This window comes from Rhinoderma darwinii, chromosome 12, assembly GCF_050947455.1.
Source record: "Rhinoderma darwinii isolate aRhiDar2 chromosome 12, aRhiDar2.hap1, whole genome shotgun sequence".
Taxonomy (NCBI): domain Eukaryota; kingdom Metazoa; phylum Chordata; class Amphibia; order Anura; family Rhinodermatidae; genus Rhinoderma; species Rhinoderma darwinii.
The window spans coordinates 72,337,880-72,362,864 of NC_134698.1; the positions used below are offsets into that span (position 1 = coordinate 72,337,880).

General features: G+C 39.9%; 1 protein-coding gene across 4 annotated transcripts in view; it reads right to left on the reverse strand.

The window, feature by feature from the left end:
- The window catches only part of MDGA2 (MAM domain containing glycosylphosphatidylinositol anchor 2), a 392,414-nt gene that overhangs the window by 123,831 nt on the left and 243,598 nt on the right, over positions 1–24,985 (reverse strand). For 2 of the 4 annotated variants that reach the window (XM_075843991.1, XM_075843990.1), the window contains exons 4-5: positions 19,785–19,981; positions 11,558–11,690 (exon numbers count right to left, since the gene is read on the reverse strand). In XM_075843991.1, the coding sequence (XP_075700106.1) occupies positions 11,558–11,690; positions 19,785–19,981 (330 nt within the window). Of the gene's footprint in view, positions 1–11,557; positions 11,691–19,772; positions 19,982–24,985 lie in introns of all 4 variants that reach the window. The other 2 variants (XM_075843989.1, XM_075843988.1) reach the window with 1 other exon arrangement.

Sequence of the window (24,985 nt, forward strand, 5' to 3'; positions counted from 1 at the left end):
ATATAATTTATTTTCAACATTAAACATTATACATATAAAGACTACATTGACCTTAACGTGCCATAGAGAGTTTACAATTCAGGCACGCTTTACCGTTTCCTAACAAATTATGAATTTTAGTTAGGGAAACTTTTGCAACACAACTTGTATCTAAAAATTATATAGGAGCCCTTTTGGAACGTTAAGAGGCCAACCTTGATTCTCAAAAAAATGTAATAACCTTCTTAGAGTAAGATTATAAAACACTCTCTGGAAATGTCACACCTCTGAAGCTGGGACTTCTTGGAAGTGTAGAAAGAATATAAGGGTGACTTTTGTGTTTTCCACAATATCATAGAATATTGCGGCAGCGCATTGAACCTATTTACATAACACACAAGACAATTTTACCAATTTTTTAAAAAAGATACAAGTCATCTGTCCCGAGCCTACACCCTGCTTGGGGAAGGTGTCTGTTGGGAGTGTCGAGAATTGGGTTCCTATGGCCAAGCAGCCACACAAATGCCTGAGACTACCATTTGCAATGCCAATGTCAGGTGGGTTGGAGTAAAGCCTACTACCATTGGACTCTGCAGCAGTAGAAATGCGTTCTGTGGAGAGATGAATCCTTCTTCTACTTTAGACACCTTCTCATCATTGATTTGAATGACTACATTTAATATTTTTGAATAACTTTTTATATGGGATGTATGGGGGGATACACCACATTATCAAATTATAAGGGTGTTAGAAGTCACTAAGTGAATTTGCAGAATCTCCAGTAAAAAAGTTCTTACTACAGGGCTCTGGCAAAAGCGAATGTACTAACAATTAAAACCTCTTAGCACAGTATTAAAATAGCACCATCGGCAGAGTATGACACTAATTGCAGATCATAGGAATGGTCTGTGCCCTGGATATTCCAATGCATAAAGAAGCATATAGTCTTTTTGGCAGCACACCAAATTGATAGGGTATGAGGTCATCTGGGTAAATATATAGTTAGGTTCACATATCAAAACAAATGTCTTATAATTTAAAATTATAAATTGAATATAATCTATCATTTTCTGTTTTCAGCCATTTAAAGCTGTGGAAAAGCTAACTGTAGTGATTTCTGAGATTGCTGACACGAAGTACAAAGAAAATCCCTGCGAGAGATCACACAGTCTTGTCGTCCTTGTCTGCCGAGAGCTGGAGTGAGAGGATGTGAGCGCATGCTGGCACAGCTCCGATCCGCAGGTGCACGCGCACACGCTCTTCTCTCTCCAGCTTTTGCTGTGACACTGTCCATAGCTGATTGGACAGTGTCACACAGATGTTACATGCCGCCTTGCCAATTACACGCCCCATTGACAGTTCAGGGGGTTATTTAAATATCGGGCGCCAAATATAATGGCCTTGATATCTAAATAACGGAGGAGGATAGGATTTTTTTTAAGTGCCCCAGGGTTTGTGCAGCCCTGCCCATTACATGCTGCACTTAGCTGCACATGTATGGGCAAGTGAAATGTTCTCTTTAAATAAGCACTGTTATTGGGTATTAAGTATATGTCGATATTATTAGTGCAGTGTATGGCATTATTATGGAGGCACCTTATAGCTCTGTTATTTTGGTATTGTCGAGGCATTGTTTTGTGCAGTGTGTTATGGCGGTATTTTTGGAATCCTCACAGATCTTGATCCAGCCCTGATTACTTTACATATCTGCGAGTCTCCAGATAAAGTTCTTCCACGCTTTTACATTGGCCCATTTTGGCTGGTACAATCTCAAACAACCCTCTAACAAGGAATATATGTCATATAAACGGAAAGTAGAACACGCAGAAAATGTAATATAAGTCTAGAGAGCACATACACACCCGTGAAGAGATTCCCGGACAAGGATCAACTATAACTCCGGTGCTATAAGAAAACAATGGCAACCGGTATGCCGCCATTTCTTAATTACCTTTAATATAGAAGTCCTTTAAAGGGTCTGATGGTAGATTTCATACTACCAAGTTCCATTAGTATATTGAGCCCATTTCTTTATACCTTTAGTTGGCTCAATGACAAGTTTTGAGAATTTGTTGTTATTTTGCTGCTTGGATGCTTATATGACTTGATTGACACTACATGTCCATATTTTAGGCATTACGAGGCTGAGAGGTTTACCATGATTCATAATAATGTGCTAAAGTTTAATTACTTGTTTTGCTTTTGCCTAGAATTAAAATGAGCTTAAAGATTCTAATAAATTCCTCCTTTACCTTCCATCTGTCTTGCGGATTCCTGTGTATTGATTTATAGAGGGGATGAAATTGCTCAGTCAAAAAAGTAGCACAGATTGTAAAAATGAGTTATTGTTGGTCACACATCAGATGTCAGCACCTCGACTTCTCAACATTGAACCTTAAAATCTCCGGTAATTTTTATAATTTTAATCAAATGGACAGATAGTGTTAGAAAGGAATATCGGAGTTGTGCTGATAGTGGTAAGGCAAAGATTTTCTTTTTTTTTTTCCTTAATTTTTGTAAAAAAAAATGTGGGACATTGCAGTGGTGTGTATACCCATTGTTTCCTATAGCCCCAGACATATTGCTGCAGTACACTGTCAGACAAATTCTTAGCCACCTCTGCTGCCCAACAGCAGTATTGTGGCATTCCATCATGATTGACACATCTTTACAATCCATCTTTCATGCTAAAGTAAAAAATTAAATGTTTCTAAGCAATCTTGATGAAATATTTTTTACCGTTTCAGGTATACAGCTGCTATGCAGACCTATGTGTCTCCATGATTACAGACTACAAACAAACTCTGTGTAATCTGATCCTGCAGTCATGTAAGTTAGCAAGAAATAAAAGATAGATAGAAAGGAGTAACACATGACTGCAGTATCAGACTACACAGAGTTTGTTTGTAGTCTGTAATCATGGAGACACATAGGTCAGCATAGGAGATGTATACACAAAATGATAGGAGAAACAAGTATATTTTGAAGTTGCAGGAATCATATATATATATATATATATATATATATATATATATATATATATATATAGCAAGTTAATTGATCACATGCTGCAACCCATGTCCTTCCACAAAACTCTTAAGACACCTTCTCTTCACTCACCTAAAAACATATTAAACATAGTAAATAATTACTCCTTAAATCATAGCCGCAGTAAATCAATCCGAGATCATTGTGATAATGACAACAGTCTCAAGGATCATTATGACAATTGTTGCCTAAATTGATTTACATTGTTGCCATCCAAATATAATCTTTTATCTTTTTTTTTTCCCAAGAGATTTTATTCTTGTTTTTATTGCCATTTCAAGGATGCAAAAAAAAAAAAAAAAAAGCTCCGCAGGGCCAATTGCGGCTCTTTCAACCCCATCACTTTTTAGATAAATAGACTCAAAATGAAATTCTGTAAATTTAGTTTGAATAATGCCAATAAATGTCATATCTGCAGATCATATTCTGTGAATTTTCCATGTTTCTATCATTATTATTATTTTTTTATCAGTAACACACTTAAATGGATTATCTGGGATTATAACATTGATGGTCGTATGAGCCAATGTAATGAGCTGCAATACCAGGTACAGCCACTCGTACAGACAAACCGCTATGTCTATGTAAATAATGAAAGGGACATGGAGCTCGCAGGAGTGCTGCAGCCCCTGATTGGCGAGCGGGCCCAGAGGTAAGACCCCACTGATTAAACATTGATGGGTTACCTAAGGATAAGCTATCAATGTTATAGTTATAGATGAGATTTTAATTTTTAATTTCTAGTAACATAGTAACACATATTATTCATGCAGTGTTGATCCAGAGGAAGGAGAACAAACCCCTATAAGGCTTTGTTCACAACTGCATCGGGACTCAGGGGTTTCGTCTGAGCTTTCAGTCAGGGGAACCCATGAATGGAATCCAAACTGAAACAAACGATTTGTCTCCGTTGTGTAAGGGTTCTGTTTTGTTTTGACGGAATGAATAGCGCAGTCGACTACAGTATTAATTCCGTCAAAACAACGGAACCCTTACACAATGGTGACAAATGGAAACCATTTGCACTGGATCCGCCACCATTCAAATCAACGGTGATGCAAACGGAAACCTATGGTTTGGATTCCGTTCATGGGTTCCCCTGATGGAAAAGTCAGACGGAACCCATGAACGGAGCCCCGAAGCAGATGTGAACGAAGCCTAAGTCAGCTTTCAGTTTATCTCATCCTTTACTATACTTACATACTATACTTTGTGCTGCAAATATCACGTCAGGTGTATTGTGACTATTACTTAACCTCTTGTAATTATGCATATAATGGTAGTCACTACCCTACACTTTCCCCTGTGTGAACGCATCATGATGACACCAAATACTAGCACACACCCGTCTATAGAAGAGAGAGGGAGGGTGCCTAATGCTGCAGCTTCCCTCCAGTCTCGGGTTACATGTCATGGAAAATTTGAGCTCTACTACAGACAACATGGCTGCAAACACATAGTAGTCCCTGAACTATCCATCTACTATTGTCTGTTATAGTAAGAAATATAATAAAAAGAGAGGATAAAGTCTAGTTTATGCTGCAAATATACGCAGGCGGCACAGGCAGCTACTGATGACATCATCTGTCTAGTCCCGGAATGACAAATTCACAAGCGTGTGATACGCTGCAGTGTAAATTTTTTTATTGAAAATAATAACAGCATCCCATTGGTTGATCCCAGTACTTCATCATTTTATCCATAATCGTGTACAACGTGATTGTATTATTCATTTAGGTTCTTAGCCGTTTTCTGCCCATGGAAATGTCTTTCTTTTACATTCTTTTGCACAAAAAGAGCTCAACACAGAACAGCGCGCGAAGTGACAGGTTCATATAGTCCATTGTCATATTATTACTAGAAATACCTTATTGGATAAAATTGGGGCGTAGCTTTCTTATATGTGCGGATTTGGGGTGGGGGCAGGTAGTGCTGTTACTTGCCCCCTTACACCCTTCAGTGTGCAAACAGAGGTAGAACGAACTCAAGGGTTACACTACTTTTCTATTCTCTAAGCCCTTCTGTACTTAGATTGAGGTTTTATATATTATGAACCAAGACCAGGGGATTGGGCCCAATTTTGTTATTTGCTATGGTGCCCAATGTCCTCTATGCAGTAAATGAACTTAATTGAATGGGATGGGGCTAGAGGAGCAAAAAGTCATTGACCTACAAGTTCCAGAAAATAAAATAATACCCTATGGATTTCACTCCTGGGTAAAAGGACACTATGCTATTGTTACACTTATCTTTATTATAAAGCCATTGGCCTATAGTGCGTATTTACCTCAGCTTAGCTTGACCCTACTTTTCTTCTCCGGGGAGGACCTTCTACATGAGGAAACAAAGTAAGGGTGTAACAGCCTGGTTCTCTGCTGTGCGTGGCCAATGGCGTCTCCATTCTGCCTCTCCTTCTGCTCGTGGCGACATCTGTCTCTTAAAGGCCCAGCGCACGCATTTGAAAAACTATCCAATTCCTGTTACTCCAGGCCTATTTAAGGCAACTCCTTTGATCACCTGGTTCCTGACCAACTTTGGTTCAACATAGTTGTTTCCCCAAAAGGTTCCTGTTTGCTTGCCGATTCCAGTCCGCACCTTGCTACATGCTATTAGTTGTATCCAGCTATTCGCTACCAGTCTATATCCAACTACCCTCTACCAGTCAGTATCCAGCTACCTGCTATCAGTCTATGTCCAGCTACTAGCTACCCGCCTGTATCCAGCTACTCGCTACTAGTCTGTATCCTGCTACCCGCTAACATTCTATGTCGTGCCTGTGTCGTACCCCCTGCCAGTCAGTACCCAGCTACGTGCTATCAGTCTATATCCAGCAACCAGTCTTTATCCAGCTACCAGCTACCAGCCTGTATCCAGCTATCCACTACCAGTCTATATCCAATTACCCGCTACTAGTCTGTATCCAGCGACCCACTAACAGTCTGTGTCCTGTTACCTGCTACCAGCCTGTATCCAACTATCCACTACCAATCTATATCCAACTACCCGCCACTAGTCTTTATCCACAGTCTGTGTCCTGGTACCTGCTACCAGCCTGTATCCAACTATCCACTACCAATCTATATCCAACTACCCGCCACTAGTCTTTATCCAGCTACCCGCTACCCATCTGTATCCAGCTATCTGCTACCAGTCTATATCCAACTACCCGCTACTAGTCTGTATCCAGCTACCCGCTAACAGTCCGTATCCAGCTACCTGCTATCAGTCTATATCCGTCTACCAGCTACCAGTCTGTATCCAGCTACCCGCCTGTATCCAGCTACCCGCTACTAGTCTGTATACTGCTACCCGCCAACATTCTATGTCCTGCTACCCCCTACCAGTCAGTATCCAGCTACCTGCTATCAGTTTATATCCAACTACCTGCTACCAGTCTGTATCCAGCTACCTGCTACCAGTCTGTATCCAGCTACACACTACCAGCCTGTATCCAGCTACCTGCTACCAGTCTGTATCCAGCTACCTGCTACCAGTCTGTATCCAGCTACCAGTCTGTATCCAGCTACCTGCTATCAGTCTGTATCCAGCTACCCACTACCTGTCGGTATCCAGCTACCCTCTACCAGGTTGTATCCTGCCATTCACTAATAGTCTGTGTCCTGCTACCCTCCACCAGTCCATATCCAGCTACCCGCTGCCAATCTGTATCCAGATACCCACTACCATTCTGTATCCAGCTACCTGCTACCAGTCGGCATCCTGCTACGAGTTGGCATCCTGCTATCTGCTAGCCCAGTCGGCATCCTGCTATCTGTTAGCCCATTGTCTATTGGGCCGCTTGGCCAGCTGCTACTTACACCGGGACCATCTCAAGAGATAGTGATCTGGTAGTCTCCCCACAGTGAAGTCCAAATCCCCACAAGGGGGTAAAAGGAGGAATACCAGGGAGACTACTTAGATATTGCCCTTAGAGGTGGCCCTAAGTAGCACTGTGGGTCCACAACCCGCTGCTCCTTACTAATGGGGAACCAACCCAAGGGTTATACTACCTTTCTATTCTACAAGAGAAATGGCTCACTTGTACTTAGATTAGGGGTCCAATTTTGAGTTTGTGCCCAATGTCCCTTAGATATGCCCTTGGTTGAATGAGATGGGGCTTAAGGAGCAAAAAGTCCTTGATCTACCGATTCCATTAGAGGAGATCATACCCTACTGATTTTCCTGCTGCTTGAGATTACACTATGCCATTGTTATGAAGCACCCTTATCAAAAAACACTATTATAATGAATACGTAATCAAAAGTATATGACCCTGTCATATTTTCCATGGTGAAGCACATTGTGGTTGTCACCCAAAAATTTTATTGAAATAATTTCCTATTTGTTTCTTGTGAGTAGATTTCTTCGCTAAGCTACGATATTGGGAAGTAGTTATTAATTTCTCGGAAGACGGGCCGTCTCCTTCAGTTTAATCATTAACATGTTCATTTCTGCAGATATAGTTTAAATTCTGCAGTAGAGGAATTTAATTCTCCAGGCTAAGATTCTGCAGTATTGTATTAGAAGGATTATGACCTTGAACAATTGTATTATCTGACTGCTGAGTCCTTTGTATGGATGTGTTTTGTGCTATTTAGATTATTTTAACTTTATCCTCTCCATAGCCATCATTATATAAGAGAAAGAAGCATTAAAAAGATTAAGTTCTAAAATTCAGGTCAATAAAGCCCATGCAAATATTTGTAGGCTGCTATAATGTTGACGTGGTCACAATGTACAGATCCAATCGTCATTTGGCAGATTAATAGATGCGTAATCAGTTTTTTTTTTTTGTTTTTTTTTTTTAGTAAACCAAGCGAGCAAAAATTTGTCTTTCATGTCCTATTGCTTCACAAGATTTCTATACAACCAGGTCTAATGTCATGATGTGTCAATGTATGAAAATAATAAAAGAGGCCCTCAAGGAGGTTATGGGATTATTAATATGACGGCCTATCTTCAATGTATGACTGGTAGGAATCCCATCCCTGGGATCGTCAGAACTCATTCCGGCACCACAGTCCATTCACTGCAGTACCGATACAATAACACATGTCTATTAATTTGAATGCACTAAGCTGCAGTACCAGATACAACCACTAACACATGTATGTCGCTGTTTCGTTACTGCTGCTCTAGTGAGTTCTGCTTTCCCTCCATTCATCTGATTGTCGGGGTCCTGATAGGCCATCAATGTAAAATTGCAACAAGTCCTTTTCACTTTATTTTTGCACTTTTCATTGTACAAAATATTACACAAAAGTGTTACAATTTGCTTTAATTAGCAGAGTTTCACTAATTATCAACACACACAACCACACACACACACACACACACACACACACACACACACACACATATACATGTGTGTATATATATATATATATATATATATATATATATATATATATATATATATATATATATATATATTAGTGTCTGTATGTAACACTGTCTATCTGTTCTCTTACTATGGTGCCATCTGATGGTGAAATCAGAATATCATCGCTTTGAATGTAAAAATTTAAGAATTTGTTCAATTGCATGCTTCAAGCTTCAGTGTATGCTTTTTGGGGGATTTGGTCCAAACATGTTGCAAATTCCAATGAAACACCCGAGAGTGTGCCAATCCCCGCCCCCCATTGTTTTCACATTACATATTGTTGCGCTGTTTTATTTAAAGCACCAGGACTAGATGGAAATGGGTGTACCATCAGCAGTGAAGCTGGTGCCTCCTTTGACAATACTTGGGAACCCTACTGTTTATTTTCTACACTGAAGATCTCATGCTGCCTTCACAAACTACTCATTGGAGGTCGGGGGTAATCAGATTATCGTCATTTTGCACATTCGGTATATGAATATATAATGTTTTTGCATAAAAAAAAAAAGTACCTTATCTTTAAACATTATATAAACATATAAACAGCAAATGTAATAAAAAATGCAAATAGATATCAAATATGCAGACACCCTAATAAGATGACAGCGAATTAACTCTAAAGCCACAGGATACGTACAAATCTCAGCATGAAATTTGCTGTCTCCATCCAGCTTAAATAACTGAATAGTCTCATCACACAGCGTGATTGCCAGAGATGGTCCTGATATACAGCGTTCAGTGAGAAAGTTAAAAAGGCTAATCATTACATATATAATATAATATAATTACACTGGAACTGGCTACTACAATACCTTCAATTAAGGCTCATTTTGACATTTCTGATAGGCTGATATGCTTGAACAGATATTGCTGTAGAATTGTAATATGGGTATCAGAGCAAGTACCAGCATCAGGAAAACCTGGGCAGAGGCCACGGCCCACTGGGCTGGGAGGCCCATGGTGACCTGGGTGAGCCTACTCTCATCAAACGGAGGGAGCTGTAGAGTGACGCTCAATGTGACTCTGCTACCCACGGACATAGGGGGAATTTAATATTTCAAGAGTAAAATACAACCTTATAACAGGCCACAATACTAATGGACTTGTAGTGTGGCATAAATTCACTATTTCAGTATGGATAGGTATCTCCTGGTGGGTATCAGGGCATGTGCCAGCACTGGGAAATCCTGGGCAGATACCCATCAGGGAAAAATTTGATACCCTAACAAGAGAACGGAAATCCTGAGTCCCCCATTTCCTTATTCACGCCAGCCGTTTTTATCACAGAACTGAATGGAGAGTTGGCACCACTTTTGAATGGCCTCCACTGGAATCCCCTGGACTTGAGGAAAGAGCCAAGCCACAGTAGATAGGTTGTAAATTTTGAAGATGGGAATAGTCCTTCAATATTAAAATCTTGATATTTTTTCCGGATTGTAAAGTGCAGTTCATCATAAACAAATGCCTTACATAGATGGATAGAAGTCATTCCCCGAAGAACTTTGTCTTGACCCTCATTGTTTATACTTTTTGGCCAGTGACCATTAATGTACAAAATAACCAGAAGAGAGAAGAGTGAAAACTATACCTCCACCTATATGCATTAGGATATTCAGAAATCTATTGCACCTCTTGAGGTTGGGGGCAGCAATGAACACCCTCTTGTTCCGCTCTTGAGGTAATCTATTCTAGTGAGAGATCATCATTAAGACAAAAATACATCGGCTTGTTCCTCTCCAAACTGGTGGTCCCCCTTAAATGTATTTACAGAAGATTTATAGCAGCCCCCATTTTTTTTCAAAAATATCTCAGCTTTTATCTAATTATTAATTATACTCAGTTGTAATCATAGTGTCAGATGAAATGAAAATGTTCTTTGACAACAATTAATTCCAGATGGAAACAGCTAAATATAACTTTGCCTAAAAACAAAATTAATTTTGAGCATTTAGAAATGACACCCGCAACAACACTGGGAGTCTGGCAATGTTCTAGCTTATTGTAGTTGACAATCATTCATCCATTCTGTTACAATACTACTTTAGCTTCAAAACCTTCAGATGTGCACTATTACGGTGAAGCGGGGACCATATGGTGTTACCTGTATTTGCTCCTTAAAGGAACACTCAACCTAGAAATGAATGATAAAAGTAAAAAGAAAGAAAATTTGCTCCTAGTGTTTGTCTGCAACATTTTCTGAAGCTCTTGAAATATAAAATGGGAAATTTATGAAAGGCTTTACAGCAGCTTTCTGGCGTTAAAAACAATATCATTTTGGTGCATGCCATATTTACACTAAAATGTGCAAATTTTTTGCTTCTCTCGCCACTTTATGAAAGGCTGGGTTTAGCAGTAGGAGTGAGGTCTCTTATGGACTTACAGATTTATTATAACTTATGCCAAAAATTGGCATAAGTGGTGCCGCAAATCTGCAGCAGCACATTGCAAGCGTAGATTTGAATTTCTGGCTCATGGACAGGCAAAGATGCGCCAAATATATGAAGAAGTGTACACTTCTTAACGAATTTCTTGTCAAATTTAACTCCAGTGCAGTACAATTTCAGACTGGCTTATAAAACGCTAGTTTTGATAAACTCCCCAGAATAGTCTTGTAGGAATCTTGCAGAGAACACAGATAGTAATCTTTTGATTCCTTCTACTATCAGTTGACAGACAGATGAGGGGTGGGGCTTAGTAAAAGGGATGGACTTAAAGTTCCTGGTTTTCTATTGCAGACAGATCACTGAGAAGGGATCCTGCTGTAGCCAGTTGCCTTACAGTCAGAGACAGGTATGTGTGAAGGAGAAGGAAAAATGACTGATATTCTGGGACACCTATAGAAAGATTCTTTATATATTTCTCACAGTTTTATAATCCTCTATAAAACATTTTTTTTTACATTTTCTACATTTAGTGTTGCTTTAAATTTTATGACTAAAGTGTAAGTGGTATAAGAGTAAATTAGGAAAGTTGTCCTAACTATGACAACCAATTAGACATCATATCTAATGTGACTTCCCCACTGGACCGGACAGTCGATTTAAATAACCTGGAAGTTGGAGCCAATGCTGATATGAAAGATCATTCAGTTCTGTGTAAAATATATAATATTAGCATGAAATGAACATTGGGTCAATAAAGTCTTACCTGTTCTATTGGAAAGCCTGAAGGAAACCAACTTGTCTGGGATGTTGCAGACAGTTCGCACTGAGGCAATACAGCTGTAATTGGCATAATCCTGAGGTCTAAGATTTTTCAGCTTCAGAATTTTCGTTTCACCCTGGAACAAAGATTAAGGAACATGAAGCCTGAAACTTCACATTTTGTTCTTCTGCTGGAATCTAGACTGGAGAGACAAAGCAAATTGAATCCTGGAACACTGTACTATGTAACGCACAGAAGGAGAACACAGTGAACCGCTACAGAAGCACTGCTATTGATTATTACAAAAGGACCTGGAATTGCAGAAAAGACCTTGGTAGACCTTCTACGTCCACTTCGTGGAGAAAAAATAAAGAAGAACATCAGAGTAGTGGGTAACAGGGGCTTAACAGTGAGACACCCTACATTTGGATTTCTAAAGCGGGCACTGACCTAGTCATTCCTCCATGATCCGCTAGTCTTACGGTACCAAAAATCTGAACAACCCCTTGAAAAGTTTTTCTTTTAAAAAAAATTTCTTACATCATCTCTGACATACGGATAGTATAGCTGAAAAACTAATTGTAAAAAAGTCTAAGGAGGGAATTAATGAATGACTTAGCGCTAGTTTTCTGGTGTTAGAAAGTCAGAAATTCTGCCACACGTCATATTTGTGCAATAATTTGCAACTTTTTGTCTTTTTACACTGCTCTAGTCACAGATTTACTATAATTTATGCCAGAACCGGCCATAAATTATAGTGGAAATATACACCAGCTCATAGCTGGTGTAGAGTTCACTTTGTGGAACACGGACAGCCCCGGATATGTGCGCTTCTGAATAAATTTGTAAACGCCCCGAAAAACGGCTGAAAATTCGGAAGCAGAACGCCTCCAAACATCTGCCCATTGATTACAATGGGAAATACGTAGTTCTGTTCCGACAGGGCGTTTTTTTTAATGCCCCTTTTTCCCAGAAATGGCATGTAAAAAGACGGCCATGAAAAAGAAGTGCATGTCACTTCTTGGGACGTTTTTGGAGCCGTATTTCATTGGCTCTATAGAAAAATAGCTCCAAAAACGGCTGTAAAAAAACGCAGCGAAAAACGCGAGTTGCTAAAAAAAAGTCTGAAAATCAGCAGCTGTTTTCCCTTCAAAACAGCTCTGTATTTTCAGATGTTTTTGGTTAAGCGTGTAAACATACCCTTACTTCAGCGGGCTTCAGTTTATGACTGGCATATGGAATGCCAGTCTTAGTAAATCTGGGCCAATGTCTCTTCCGTTTTGATTTGGAGACATCTTATATCAAATTATAAAATTAGTCGTTGCCTCATTAAGTCATTTATCAAACAATTATAATTTTTTTCTTCCCTTTTGTCATTTTTAAAAAAATGCCCTTGAAGATGAAAGAGAGAGAGATTCCTTTTTATAGCTTTTGAATTTCAGCTTTTGAAATTGTCACATGTCATCTGAGGTAACGTGGCTACGTGCTAGGTGGCTGGCAAAGGCTCAGAGTTTATATCCCGATAAAGCATTTTCCTGAGAAAATGACGTCTGGGAGGCTTAGTTTTTTTTTCTAAAATATTTGTAGCCATACAAAAATTATGAAGGTCGAATTAAACTAAAACAAAAGTGAAAAATAAGACAAATTGACAGGGGGTAAAACATATAAAATTTAAACTTGCCAAACAAAACTATGAATGAATTACATAGGGTTCTATAGGGAAGAAAATATAGTGCTATGATCTATAAGCTCTATTTATTAAGAAGGATAGAACCAGGGTTGGACTGGCCCACCACAGGATCCTCCAATAGGCCAAGGCTCTGACTTATTAATGAGCCTCAAAAGTCCAGCAGAGGACAACGCCATTTGGAGGTGCCTTTGGGCCAATCACTTACCACTAGGGTCTATTTCTTACAGGATGATTCTCACATAACCTATTAGACCCTATTGATATGTCCTATGTGTCCTAGGAAAACAACAAAAGATTACAATGTAATTAAAAAAGGTATGTGTGCATGTTCTGTATAGGTTTCTTATAGTGGGCCCAAAGAACCCTAGACTTAGACTATTTAGAAGAACCTCTCGTAAGTGCTTGACCCACCAAGACAAACCCTGTTTATGGGAGATAGAGTATTATGGCATATTGATGTCTAAGACGGGATGTCTCGCACTCAGAACCCCCTCTATTTACTAGAGCAGACAGCTACTGTAAAGAGTGTCTCTCACTCTGGGGGACTCGATGCAACCATATACATTATCGTTTCATGAAAAGTAAAATATAAGTACTTTACACTCCGGTACAACATGTCAGTCATGGTACCCATTGGCTCACATTCTTTCCAAGTGCTTTTACTTCTATCAAGTCTGCAAAGCTTGAAGCTCTTGGGCTATAAAGGCAAAATATTGAAGTTTATACCTTGGTAAAGGAGAATGGCCAACCAGAACTTGACCCCTTCTTTCTTATAGCAAATCCAGGGGCTGCCTCTATGGTAATCAAATGTCCTCCTGGATTCAAGCCTAGGAATTTGGCTGTGTCTCCTGCCTAAAGCTGGCCATAGATATTAGATTCTTATTAGAGGACCTTGCTGGATAATATGAAATTCATCAACAATCCAAAGTCTACTGGACCGGGCAGACAGTCTAGTCATGTCTACCATCAAGGAGGTTTGGGATCCGACAGGTTGGATCCAAAGTGGTTGTCTAGTTAAGATAACCCCTTAAAAAATGTCCTGTGATGGTGAGTTCCCCAGTTAAGGGATGAATGAAATGCAGTGAAATTGTGCTCAAAGCTTTGGTTGCCCTGCCAATAACCGCTAATTGACCTACTGGGTCCTCCGTCTTAAGAGCTGTTAGTCATCAGGAACGTGGACAAAACTGGACAAGCCCTTTAACCAGAACTAGAAAGATTACTTACAAATACTGTCCATGTTAATGAGCGAGTTGGTTTAATAGCTGTTGGCAGTTTTCTTTATCGGCAAATCCCTAAATACACAGAGCTAGTCAAGACTTCAGTATTGTTTACTGGGTCTTTGATATTAATGACCTATTCATAGATCGGTGAGGATATATTTTTCCAGCGCCCCACCGATCAGCTGATTGAACTTTCCGTGGCGCACTGGTGCATACCAGGCACAGCTCCGTAGATTCTGTAGTGGCTTTAACTGATACTGCAGCTCGAATTAATAGAACTGAGTTGCAGTACCAGGCACAACCACTATCGAATGTACTGCACTCTACCTGGTGTGCAAGGAAGAGGCTGCAGCGCTCACCGGAGCATTGTGGCCCCTTCAATTAGCTGATCGATGGAGAAGTCCATAGTCAGACCCCTACCGATCTAAAATTGTTGACCGATCCAAAGAATAAGCCATAAACATTACAGTCCCGGAAAGCCTTTTTATATGTAATAACTACAACTGCAAAAATATAATATTCAACAAAGGTAAAACAAAATGTCTCATCATCTACATCACATATACATCACATGAAGGCTTTTATTGTTTATAAGGTTTCGATTCAACTCCTGCCACATACATTGTGAAACAATCACAAAAGATTCACTCCAAAAAAAAACACAAGAACAACAGGTTGTGTAAAAGATGAATGTTCGGAACTACATGGAAATGTCATTTGCATGAGTGTATTCATTGCATATTCACGGAATGTCACTTTTGATGTAAAATGCTGTTTATTAAGCAATTTGAAGAAAGGCGGCAGTCACTGACAAAGGAGCGGTTATTGTCAGCGGCTGACATTTTACAGTATACATTTACACAGTACCAGTCATTACATTAACGAAAAAGAAAAGTTCATCTAGTTCAAACATTTTCTGAGATATTGGGTAAGTCCGGCTACTCACCATTATCATCACAGTCATTTATTTGCCACTTCTGAGTTGTCCTGTCACAGTACCCAGGGCTGGACTATAGGAAGGCAAGTTTCCGGGCACTCCACCATTCAAGGGTCTCCACCACTCCCCTCATGATGATACACAGAAACTATAAATCTCTGCTGCTTGGAAGCCCGACACCTGAGCATTGTTATATGGGCATTGGATAAGCACTGTTATTTCGACAGAATGGCCAGTTCCGCGTGGCACAGAAATGCAGCGGGAAATGCCTCCATGTGGAAAATCCGCAGCAGATTACAGCACCAGCCATGTGAATGAAACTTGGACTAATCTCATCCACATGCTGCGTGACATTTGCCGCACGGAAGTCCGAGCATGCTGCTGATTTTAAAATCTGGAGCATGCTCAGTCTGTTGCGGATGTTCACAGCATATTTTATCCTTTTCAATGTAGAAGGGGCGAAATCTGCAGTAATACCGCAACAAAATCCATACATAATAGGAGTGGATTTGCTGCGTATTTGCTGACAAAACAATTTACAACAAATCTGCTGCATGTGTGTGCGTACCCTATGGCTATGTTCGGCAGATTTTTCCGTAGTAAATTCAGTTTCTAATTTGACGAGAATTTGCGGCACAAATATGAGACTGACCCTCGAATTTCTGCCGCAGTTTTGCAGTGGAATTTCTGCCAATCTGCACGTAGATTAAACCCATTCAATGAAACTAATCCGTGTGTGGCTACTGTGTATGGAGTTAGTATTGGGACACTTTTGTAAGCATTTTTTTAGGCATATTACGGCGTGGAATACATGCAGTTTCTGTGCCGAAATCCGTGTGAAAATCCGCTGTATGGTATTTGAGTATTGTATAGCTTTATATTGTACAGTGCATGGCAGTATTTTTGGACACTGTACTGTACATGTAAAAATCAGGGCTGGGTGACTACCACTGTGGAAGCTCTAATGCTAGCCACATTGGTTGTCACTCACCTTTCCCCAACACATATAATTAAAGGGTTTGTTCGGTTTCGGAAAATTAATGTTATTTTTTGTAAAATTAAAAGCTATACAATTTTCCAATATACTTTCTGTAATAATTCCTGATGGTTTTCTGTGCTTGTTGTTAATCAGTAGGAACCTTCGTTGTTGACTTCCAGTGGATACAATTCTGTCCTGGTCATGTGATGGACACACAGGTGTAGGGCTCATTACAGTTACAGTATGTGTATCAGAGCTGTGTCTTGTAGTGATCCCACCACCTGTTTGTCCATCACATGACCATGGACAGAATTGTATCCACTGGAAGTCAACAATGAAATTTCCTACTGATAAACAACAAGCAGAGATCTTGAAAAACATGAGGAATTATTACAGAAAGTATATTGGAAAAGTGTATAACTTTTAATTATATAACAAATAGCATTCATTTGTTTAAACTGGACAATCCCTTTAAGAAACAGCTCAACAGAATTTTTAACACTTGAGAGAAGATAATGCAATTAATGATTATTTTTCTCCTTTTTTTTTTTTTTTTACTATAGGGGGAGGTATACTTCAAAGATGGTTTGATATGTGTGAAGAAAGGTCTGGAAGACATTGACTTGAAAAGAATGAGGTGGATAATGAGAAGAAATGAACAAATGCTATTTATAGGGTCTGTATAACATGACTATCATAGCAGTCCTATAGCAGTGTGAGTCCATTTTATATGTAGCATTAGAACTTGCCCTTTAAGCATTTCCTATTCTTTAAAAAAAAAAAAAAAAAAAATAATAATGATTTTCTTTACCACAGGTGTCTATAGTTACTATAGAAACCTTACAGCCAAGGTCTCAGTGGAAAGATACATTTAACACCCCAGATACTTAATATTTCAACGCATCACATCTTTAGACATGGCGCTGGATTCTATGAATCAAGACATCATCTATTAATACAAGGTGCCACCATCTTCAAATATATAGCAGTGTGACATGATAAAACATGGGGTGATTCATTGTAACACAAAGCTTACAACAAACTACAGTATATACAGTTCATATAAAGGGATACAATAAAGCGATTTCACTCTATATCGCCCCCTATGGCTGCACATGGTACTACATTGTTTTGTGACCCAGTCATTTTTGACCCCGATAAATTTAAATTTTTCAATTAAAGGTTTTAAAAAAAACAAAAAAAAAACATACTAATAATTTCAAGGAACAAATGCTCCATAGTAGTATATACACAAATTATTCTGTACATTACAGATTGTATATGGTATTTGATATTCAATCGGGACATGTTTTATTATTGTGTATGAAGACATTTTAATAAAGAAGTATCAGCCTTTGTGTGCTAAGACTTCCCTCTACACTCCTTCCCCAACCAGAAAAGTGCAGAATAGAGATGCTGGGTGTCGACCACTAATAGAAGCTGTTAGATTGCCCTAGAAGGCGTCATCCAACTTTTAAACATCCAGAATGAAAGGAGTTTCCCATAATCAATATTTATCACCTATCCACAGGATAGGTGAAAAATATCTGATCGGTGGGGGTCCGACCGCTGGGAACCCCACCAATCACGATAACTGATCCATTCATTTCTATGTGGCTGCCGATGATAGTGCTCGACAGCCCCTTAGAAATGAATGGAGCGGTGGTTGAGCATACGCTCTACCGCTCTATTCCTCCCAGGAATGCAAGGTAAGTACATTCTTATGATCAGGGGGGGTCCGACCGCCGTCACGAGAAGCAATCTATTAATTTCTATGGGGCTGCTGAAGATAGCGCTCGGCAGCCCCTAAGAAATTAATGGAGCGAAGGTCGAGCCTTCGCTCTACCGCTTCATTCCTATGGGGCTCCCAGGAACGGCAAGGTAAGCCCATTCAAATGATCGGTGGGGGTCCCAGCAGTCGGACCCCCACCGATCAGATATTTATCACCTATCCTGTGGATAAGGGATAAATCATGATTATGGAAAACCCCTTTAAGCCTGCATTGTTAATGCAGAGTTACATCCCCTTTCCATGTATCGTAGCTCTGGCGTTTTATTTATGAATCAGACCGATAAGGATGAACAGTGCTTTATGTAGGAGAGTATTAGAAACAACATAAATAGTATAAAATATGTGATAAATGAATCTAAAGGGGCCTCTTGTAATAGCTGTTTATATAATATTGCACTTTGATAATAATCTGTGTTCTTAATTTAGCGGGGAATACAGGAGGAAATAAATGACAGATGATGGTTTAGTACAATGGAGAGTCTTGCCACTATCTGACCACAGATTGAATTTCATTAAGACATATCAATATATTCATTATAATGGGGTCTCCTGACAAAAGACGTTTATGACAGGATTCGCTGCACATACTGGCGTCGATGCATTTACAATTTTAATATGAATAAATCCTTCTACAATTTCGCTTTCAGAAAATGGACCTCCTTTGGATAAATTTGTAATAATGAATTAGTGGACCTCCTATTATCATCTGTCAGAGTAGAAAATGTCAGAGGTGTCATAGAAATCAGAATGGCATGGGACCAACAGCTGAGACTCCCCATGATGTATACAACATTGGGTTGCCATCCACAGAGTCATACTTTTGCTTCACCTGGGGCCAAGATTAAGTTGGCGGCCCTAGCCCTGTATTGAAATACCCTGGCAAAGACAAATTGTCTGTTGGTGCCCAACGTTGCACCAAGCACCGAAGGCACATGCCCTGCCAGCTTCATGGGCAGGTGCCCATACATATGCAACCGCTCTCAATTGAAACAAATGTTAGCAGTAAAGGGTTCTTCCCAAAATTGACAATTATCACCTATCCACGAATTACTAGAACGGGGGTCACATTCCTTCTCACTGCATGAACACAGTGGGGAGGACTTTGAATGGAGCGTCGGTTGAGCCGCTGACGGCCACAGATGGAACTGACAAGTACAGCGCCCGGCTGTTTCTGTCAGTTCCATAGGCATTGAATGGAGAGGCGGGTGCTCAAATTAAGCTCCTCCTTACTGTGGTAGTACAGTAAGGAGGAACATGGGGTTGGGGTCTGCTGTTTTCGCAACTGTGAGGTTTGCAACAGTGGTGCCCCCAGCGATCAGACACTTTATTCTGTGAATAGGTGATAAACGTCGATTCTGGGAACACCCCTTTAGCTCCCATAGATTTCAAAAGAGAATGGTCAAGAATGGGCAGTTGTCTCTCATCTGAATGGAGTAAGAGACGTCCTAATTCTGCACATCATGGGGGTCCGACTCCTAGCAACCAGACCCCACCAATCTAATTGACACATCCTAAACGTCTTTATTTGGAAAACCCACTTAAGGAATGAGAATAGTTACATTACCAATGTTTAATAAATGTAATAAAGGGGAACAGATACCTTATTTCCTACCTGGGTGAAGAAAGGCTCATATATTTCCACACCTTTATCAGAGCCCTGTAGAAGAATCTCCTCGCCCCGTTTCCAGCTATACCTGACTGGTGGATTGGAGTTAGCAATGCAACGTAAGAAAACAGTTCTCTCATAATAAAATTGTTCCTTTGCCTCTCCTATACTTTGATGTACGGTCACAATGGGATCATCCAAATCTGAAACGGTACAAGAAGGTGGTTATGTAAGAATCTTCAGTTAACAAACACCGTCCGATCTAGCAGAGCCGAGACTCACTGTGCAAGCTCCTGGAGGGAATGTTGTCAGGAAGATATAAATGCATGTTCTAAAGACTTTGTGCGGAGCAGCAGAACTTGGGGACAAGTTTAGCATTTATTCACAGAATGTTTATTATCCCGTTGGCCCGTTGAGGAAAGTTTTGTAGAACTACGAGCACTGGAATTTTAGGCTATAAGATATGTGGTGTATTACTGAAAGGAACACTCTAGGCAAAACTCAATACACAGTGCTATGCCTAGTCCCGGACCTGAGGGGGAGGTGCATGACAAATCTCGTTGTCGTTCATTGAACCCCTGATTCATTCAATGCCCACTTAGGCTATGTATAAGTCATAACACAGTGTATCTGTTTTGCCTGGTAAAGGGACTGTATGGGACTATCAAAGCATGGTTTTGGTGTTTTTTTCCAGAAAGAGTGCCACTTTTGTTCATAGGAAGTGTTTGCTATTGCAGCTTAGCTCCACTCAATCTCAAGTAAACCTTTTAAAGGACATGTACATCTGCTTAAAAAAAAGTGTCAATGTATTATCCTAATTTTTTTATTATTAATTTCATTTTAATGGATCCAAAATTTCAACAGATTATCTACAACTTCTTTAAATTAAGTGCCCCCCCCCCCCCTGCGTACTGACAATAAAAGGAGCCCACTTGCTGGGAGGATCATATCCACCGCATTCAGCTCTTGAGCCCTAATGTTAATAAATTATTTCCAAATTGGACCACATTTATCGTAATTGTTGTACAGAAAAACTGTCCTTGCGGCCATAGCTTCCAATCACAGTGAATCTTTCATTTTTCCATAGCTATTTAAGAAATTAAATCTGAGCTCTGATTGGTTGGCATCTTTCTACTTCCTGTGCAGCGCAATCAGTGACCACATCTATTCTGTCTAATACATATATGGGCAGGGTGGTCACTCGTACAGGAAGTCATCGACAGCTGGGGGAGGGAAACACGTACCGTAGCAGCAGAATACAAAGTAATTTTATGTGATTAGATTCCATAAAAGAGCTCATCTAACACAATTTTTTTTACTCCACATCATGAGCTGGAGATTGTCATGGTTAAATTGTTGCCAAGCTACTGGAAATCTGCACTAGCCCTCCCTCTATGTTGTCCCATTTCCACGACAGTCCTGCAGCAAATGGGACTGTTGGGAAGAATGCTGCTTATTCTATATACTCAGGAGTCTACTGTGATTATCACACCAGCGCCCACAAGTACCTGGATACACTGCCTAACAACTGTAGTCTTCTATAAGGACTGTCAGGCAGCAAGTCCCTGGTAACTAGTCTCTCAGACTAATTAGTTCTGCTCAAGGGTAGAATTTCTTAAAATGTTACACCTGAAATTTGTCTTATTTTGTGCATCATGAAAGATTTTGTGCATTTGTGCAGATACATGTACTTAAAAAAAAATAAAAAAATATCACTAATAATACATCATGATATCACATTGAGGTGAGCCAGATGACAAACTCAGCTCTACCGCATCTGTATGCACATGTTATACTATAAATCACAATACAGACCCATGAGAGGACACAAGCTCATTCATATTCTCCATGTTTAGGCAGCAGTGATGATTTCAAGGGCTCACATGCAACATCATTAGAAGACCGGCAAAGGTCCCGAATGTTCTATTAGCAGAGCATGATATTATTCTCATGTCATTTTCATGTACTCTATTATATTGTATAATATTCCGGATAGATGTAGAAAAGCTGAACGGTACATCTCACTGTTTTGGGCACTGGGATAACTCTTAAAGGGGAAATTAAAGGGGTTGACAGACATTGATGGAATATCATTAGGATATACCATCTAAGTCCAATCAGTGGGGGTCCGACCTTTGTGACCCCCGCCAATTCCAAATACGAAGTGTCAATAATGTTAGAAAAGTGCTGTTTCTTTTGGTCTCCTGTATACTCTATTCGAGTTCCTGGAGGTCACATATTTACCAATTGATGAGCGATCGATGGTGAGCACGGTGATCGCTGCCAATCAGAAATGGATGACCTATCTTAGTGATATGCCATCAATATCTGTCCAGAAAAAACCCTTTAATTATGAAAAGTAGATTTTCCTGGAGTCCCATGGAGGTCACAGGTTCATGTCGTGATATAGCAGAGGATCGTGGTAAATAAGAGACATCCTGGAACTTTTTCAAAATACAGTGAAGACCAAGACTTATATTATTCCACCTAATGATCAAGAGGCATAGGCACCGGGTTTCCAGGGTTTCGGAATGCTAGAGCCCAAAATTTCTTACCAGACAAATCATCATCAATTTTCTAGGATCATTATCAAATTTTACTGTAGTTTAACCACTAAGTGTCCAAGCCATTTTTTTTTTTTCATTTTCGTTTTACTCTCCCCGCTTTCTATATGACAATTTTTCGTCAATGGAGTGGTGTGAAGGCTTGCGTTTTTTGCGGGAGGAGTTGTAGTTTCTATTGGCACCATTTAAAGTCCCATATAATGTACTGAGAAACTGGAAAAAAAATCTAAGTCGGGTGGAATTGGCAAAAACTGTGATTCCTCCATTTTCTTTTGGGTTTCTTTTTTACGTCTTTCACCGCGCGTTAAAAAGGACAAATTTCTGAGAAAAACATGTCCGGACTAGTACTTAATACATTTTGCTTCTTATATCACACTTGAGACCTAAAAACAATACTAATTGGAAGTTTAATTTCTGTCGGGAAATTCTAATCTCCCTTTTTAGGAATTCAGCTACCCCCTCCTCATATATAATATCTTAAGAATTAAACATATTCGACATTTTGTTAGTCAAGGCTCTTACAGATAAGCTTGCATACACATTTTTAGTCTTCATTAGATAAAGTAATCATAAATGTAAAACTTTCCTAACAAAAACCTTGCATTTATTTTTATTATTGTATTTTGGCCCCTTCGTGGCAATGTAAATAAGTCATCAGTAAAGTATTATTAGTGCTGATATTATTGCTGCTGTCTTCTTTATCCCTCCATTACGTGTCACTTGTGCGGTGATGAAATTGGCTACAGTATGGGAATGTATTGGAGAAGATTTGCTATAATATGCTTCATTGGAGGAGAGGGTGGCTGATCCTGTTGAATTTATTGACTTTTTTTTTATAAGGTAAGGCAAGGTGCTTGGCTGGTTCACATCTAAATTTAAGGTACCGGATTGTGCGGTCTGAATGCCACTTTCAAGGCTACATTTACCATGTTGTAATTGATTGGTGGATGCTTAAGAGTTTAAGATGTCGGTGGCGACCCTAGAAAGGTTAGCAGGGATGGTGTGTGAGGCCCCACTGTATGGATAGTTGGGCTGTGCAGAGAAGGGCACGTAGAAGAGATGTGACCCAATACAGTCAAGTGAGAGGTGTACCGGCCGTGTCCAGCCGTAGTACAAGACTAAGTGGAGAGTCGATCTATGTGGAGGCTTATAGGGCCTAATTACAAGGCAGCCACCAGCTCAAGGGGCACTAGGCCCGAAGTACACAGTAGAAGCCACCATCTAGGTCCAAGCAGGTAACTTGTATCAAGGAGGGGTGCCCTTTTGCCTGTGTCTGCCAGTCACCAGAACAAGCCAGCCATCTTGCCAGCCTCAGTTGTAAATACGTCTGTGCTCCTCAGCAGTGAAAGAAATTGTAAATACAGCCACAAAATTGTGCCTCCCAAATTAGGAAGAACTGTATATATTGTCTATGACCATGTGCGCCATCTGTGCCGGTCAAAATCATAGATATTTGAAAGTGCAAGTAAAGTTTGAAAATTTGGCACTCTAAGGGGATGTTCACAAGGCGCGGATACGCTGTGTAAAGGTACACATTGTATCCAACCTGGTCCCCGCAGGGAATTCCTGCCGAAAAAACGCACCAAATAGTGGTGCAGTTTTTTGGCCGGAATGTCCGCTGCGGAAAACAGAGCGTTAAAAAAAAGGATATACTTACACATAGCCATGGAAACGCATCTCTCTGACGTCCTACAGTCCGGCCTCCTGGGATGACGTTTCATACCATGTGACCGCTGCAGCCTGTGATTGGGTGCAGCAGTCACATGGAATAAAATGTCATTCCTGGAGGCTGGGCATCCTGGAGAGATCTGGGTAAGTATAGACTTTTTTTTTCTGAGTTGTGGTTTTTGCGGCTGTGCCGTAGCTGTTCCGTCGCAAAAATCACAACATCTGCTTTTTGTACTTCAATCCAGGTCTCAGCTATATGATTGTCCTATTTTAAAGTTATAAAAAATTCTTCTCATTTTTTAGAAGGCCGAAAGCAAATAAAGCCAAAATATGGCTGCCCACCGGAGTTGTCACCCAACATCATAATACACACCTCAGGGACTACAGACCTTCTTTTTGTAAAGGATGATCATGTTTCTTATCAACCAATCAATGGTAAACAGGAATCTCCCCCTTACTCTTCAAAAAGAGGTTCTGCAGCTAAAGTGTGAATTATAAGAAATATTGTAACCCTAAGGGTATGTCCACACGGCTTATTTTCGGACGTTTTTCGGGCCCTAAACGGCCTCCAAATGGCTGAGAAATCGTAAGCAGAACTCCTCCAAACATCTGCCCATTGATTTCAATGGAAAAACAGCGTTCTGTTCCGATGGGCCGTTTTTTTACGCGGCTGTTTTGAAAAATGGCTGCGTAAGAAAACGCTGGCGAAAAAGAAGTGCATGTCACTGCTTGAGCCGTTTTCGAAGCCGTTTTTGACTGACTTTTTCCTTGAAAACAGCTCCGTATTTTCAGACGTTTTTTAATAAGCGTGTGAACATAGCCTTACGATTAATGATTAAGACTATTTATCTTTCCCTGACCTATTTAAATGCGGCCTTGTATATTTTTTTTTATATGATCACTAAACTTGGTGACTTCTAATATTTTTATAATTTACCATAGTGGGACATTATTTCATATATTATGTGTATATAA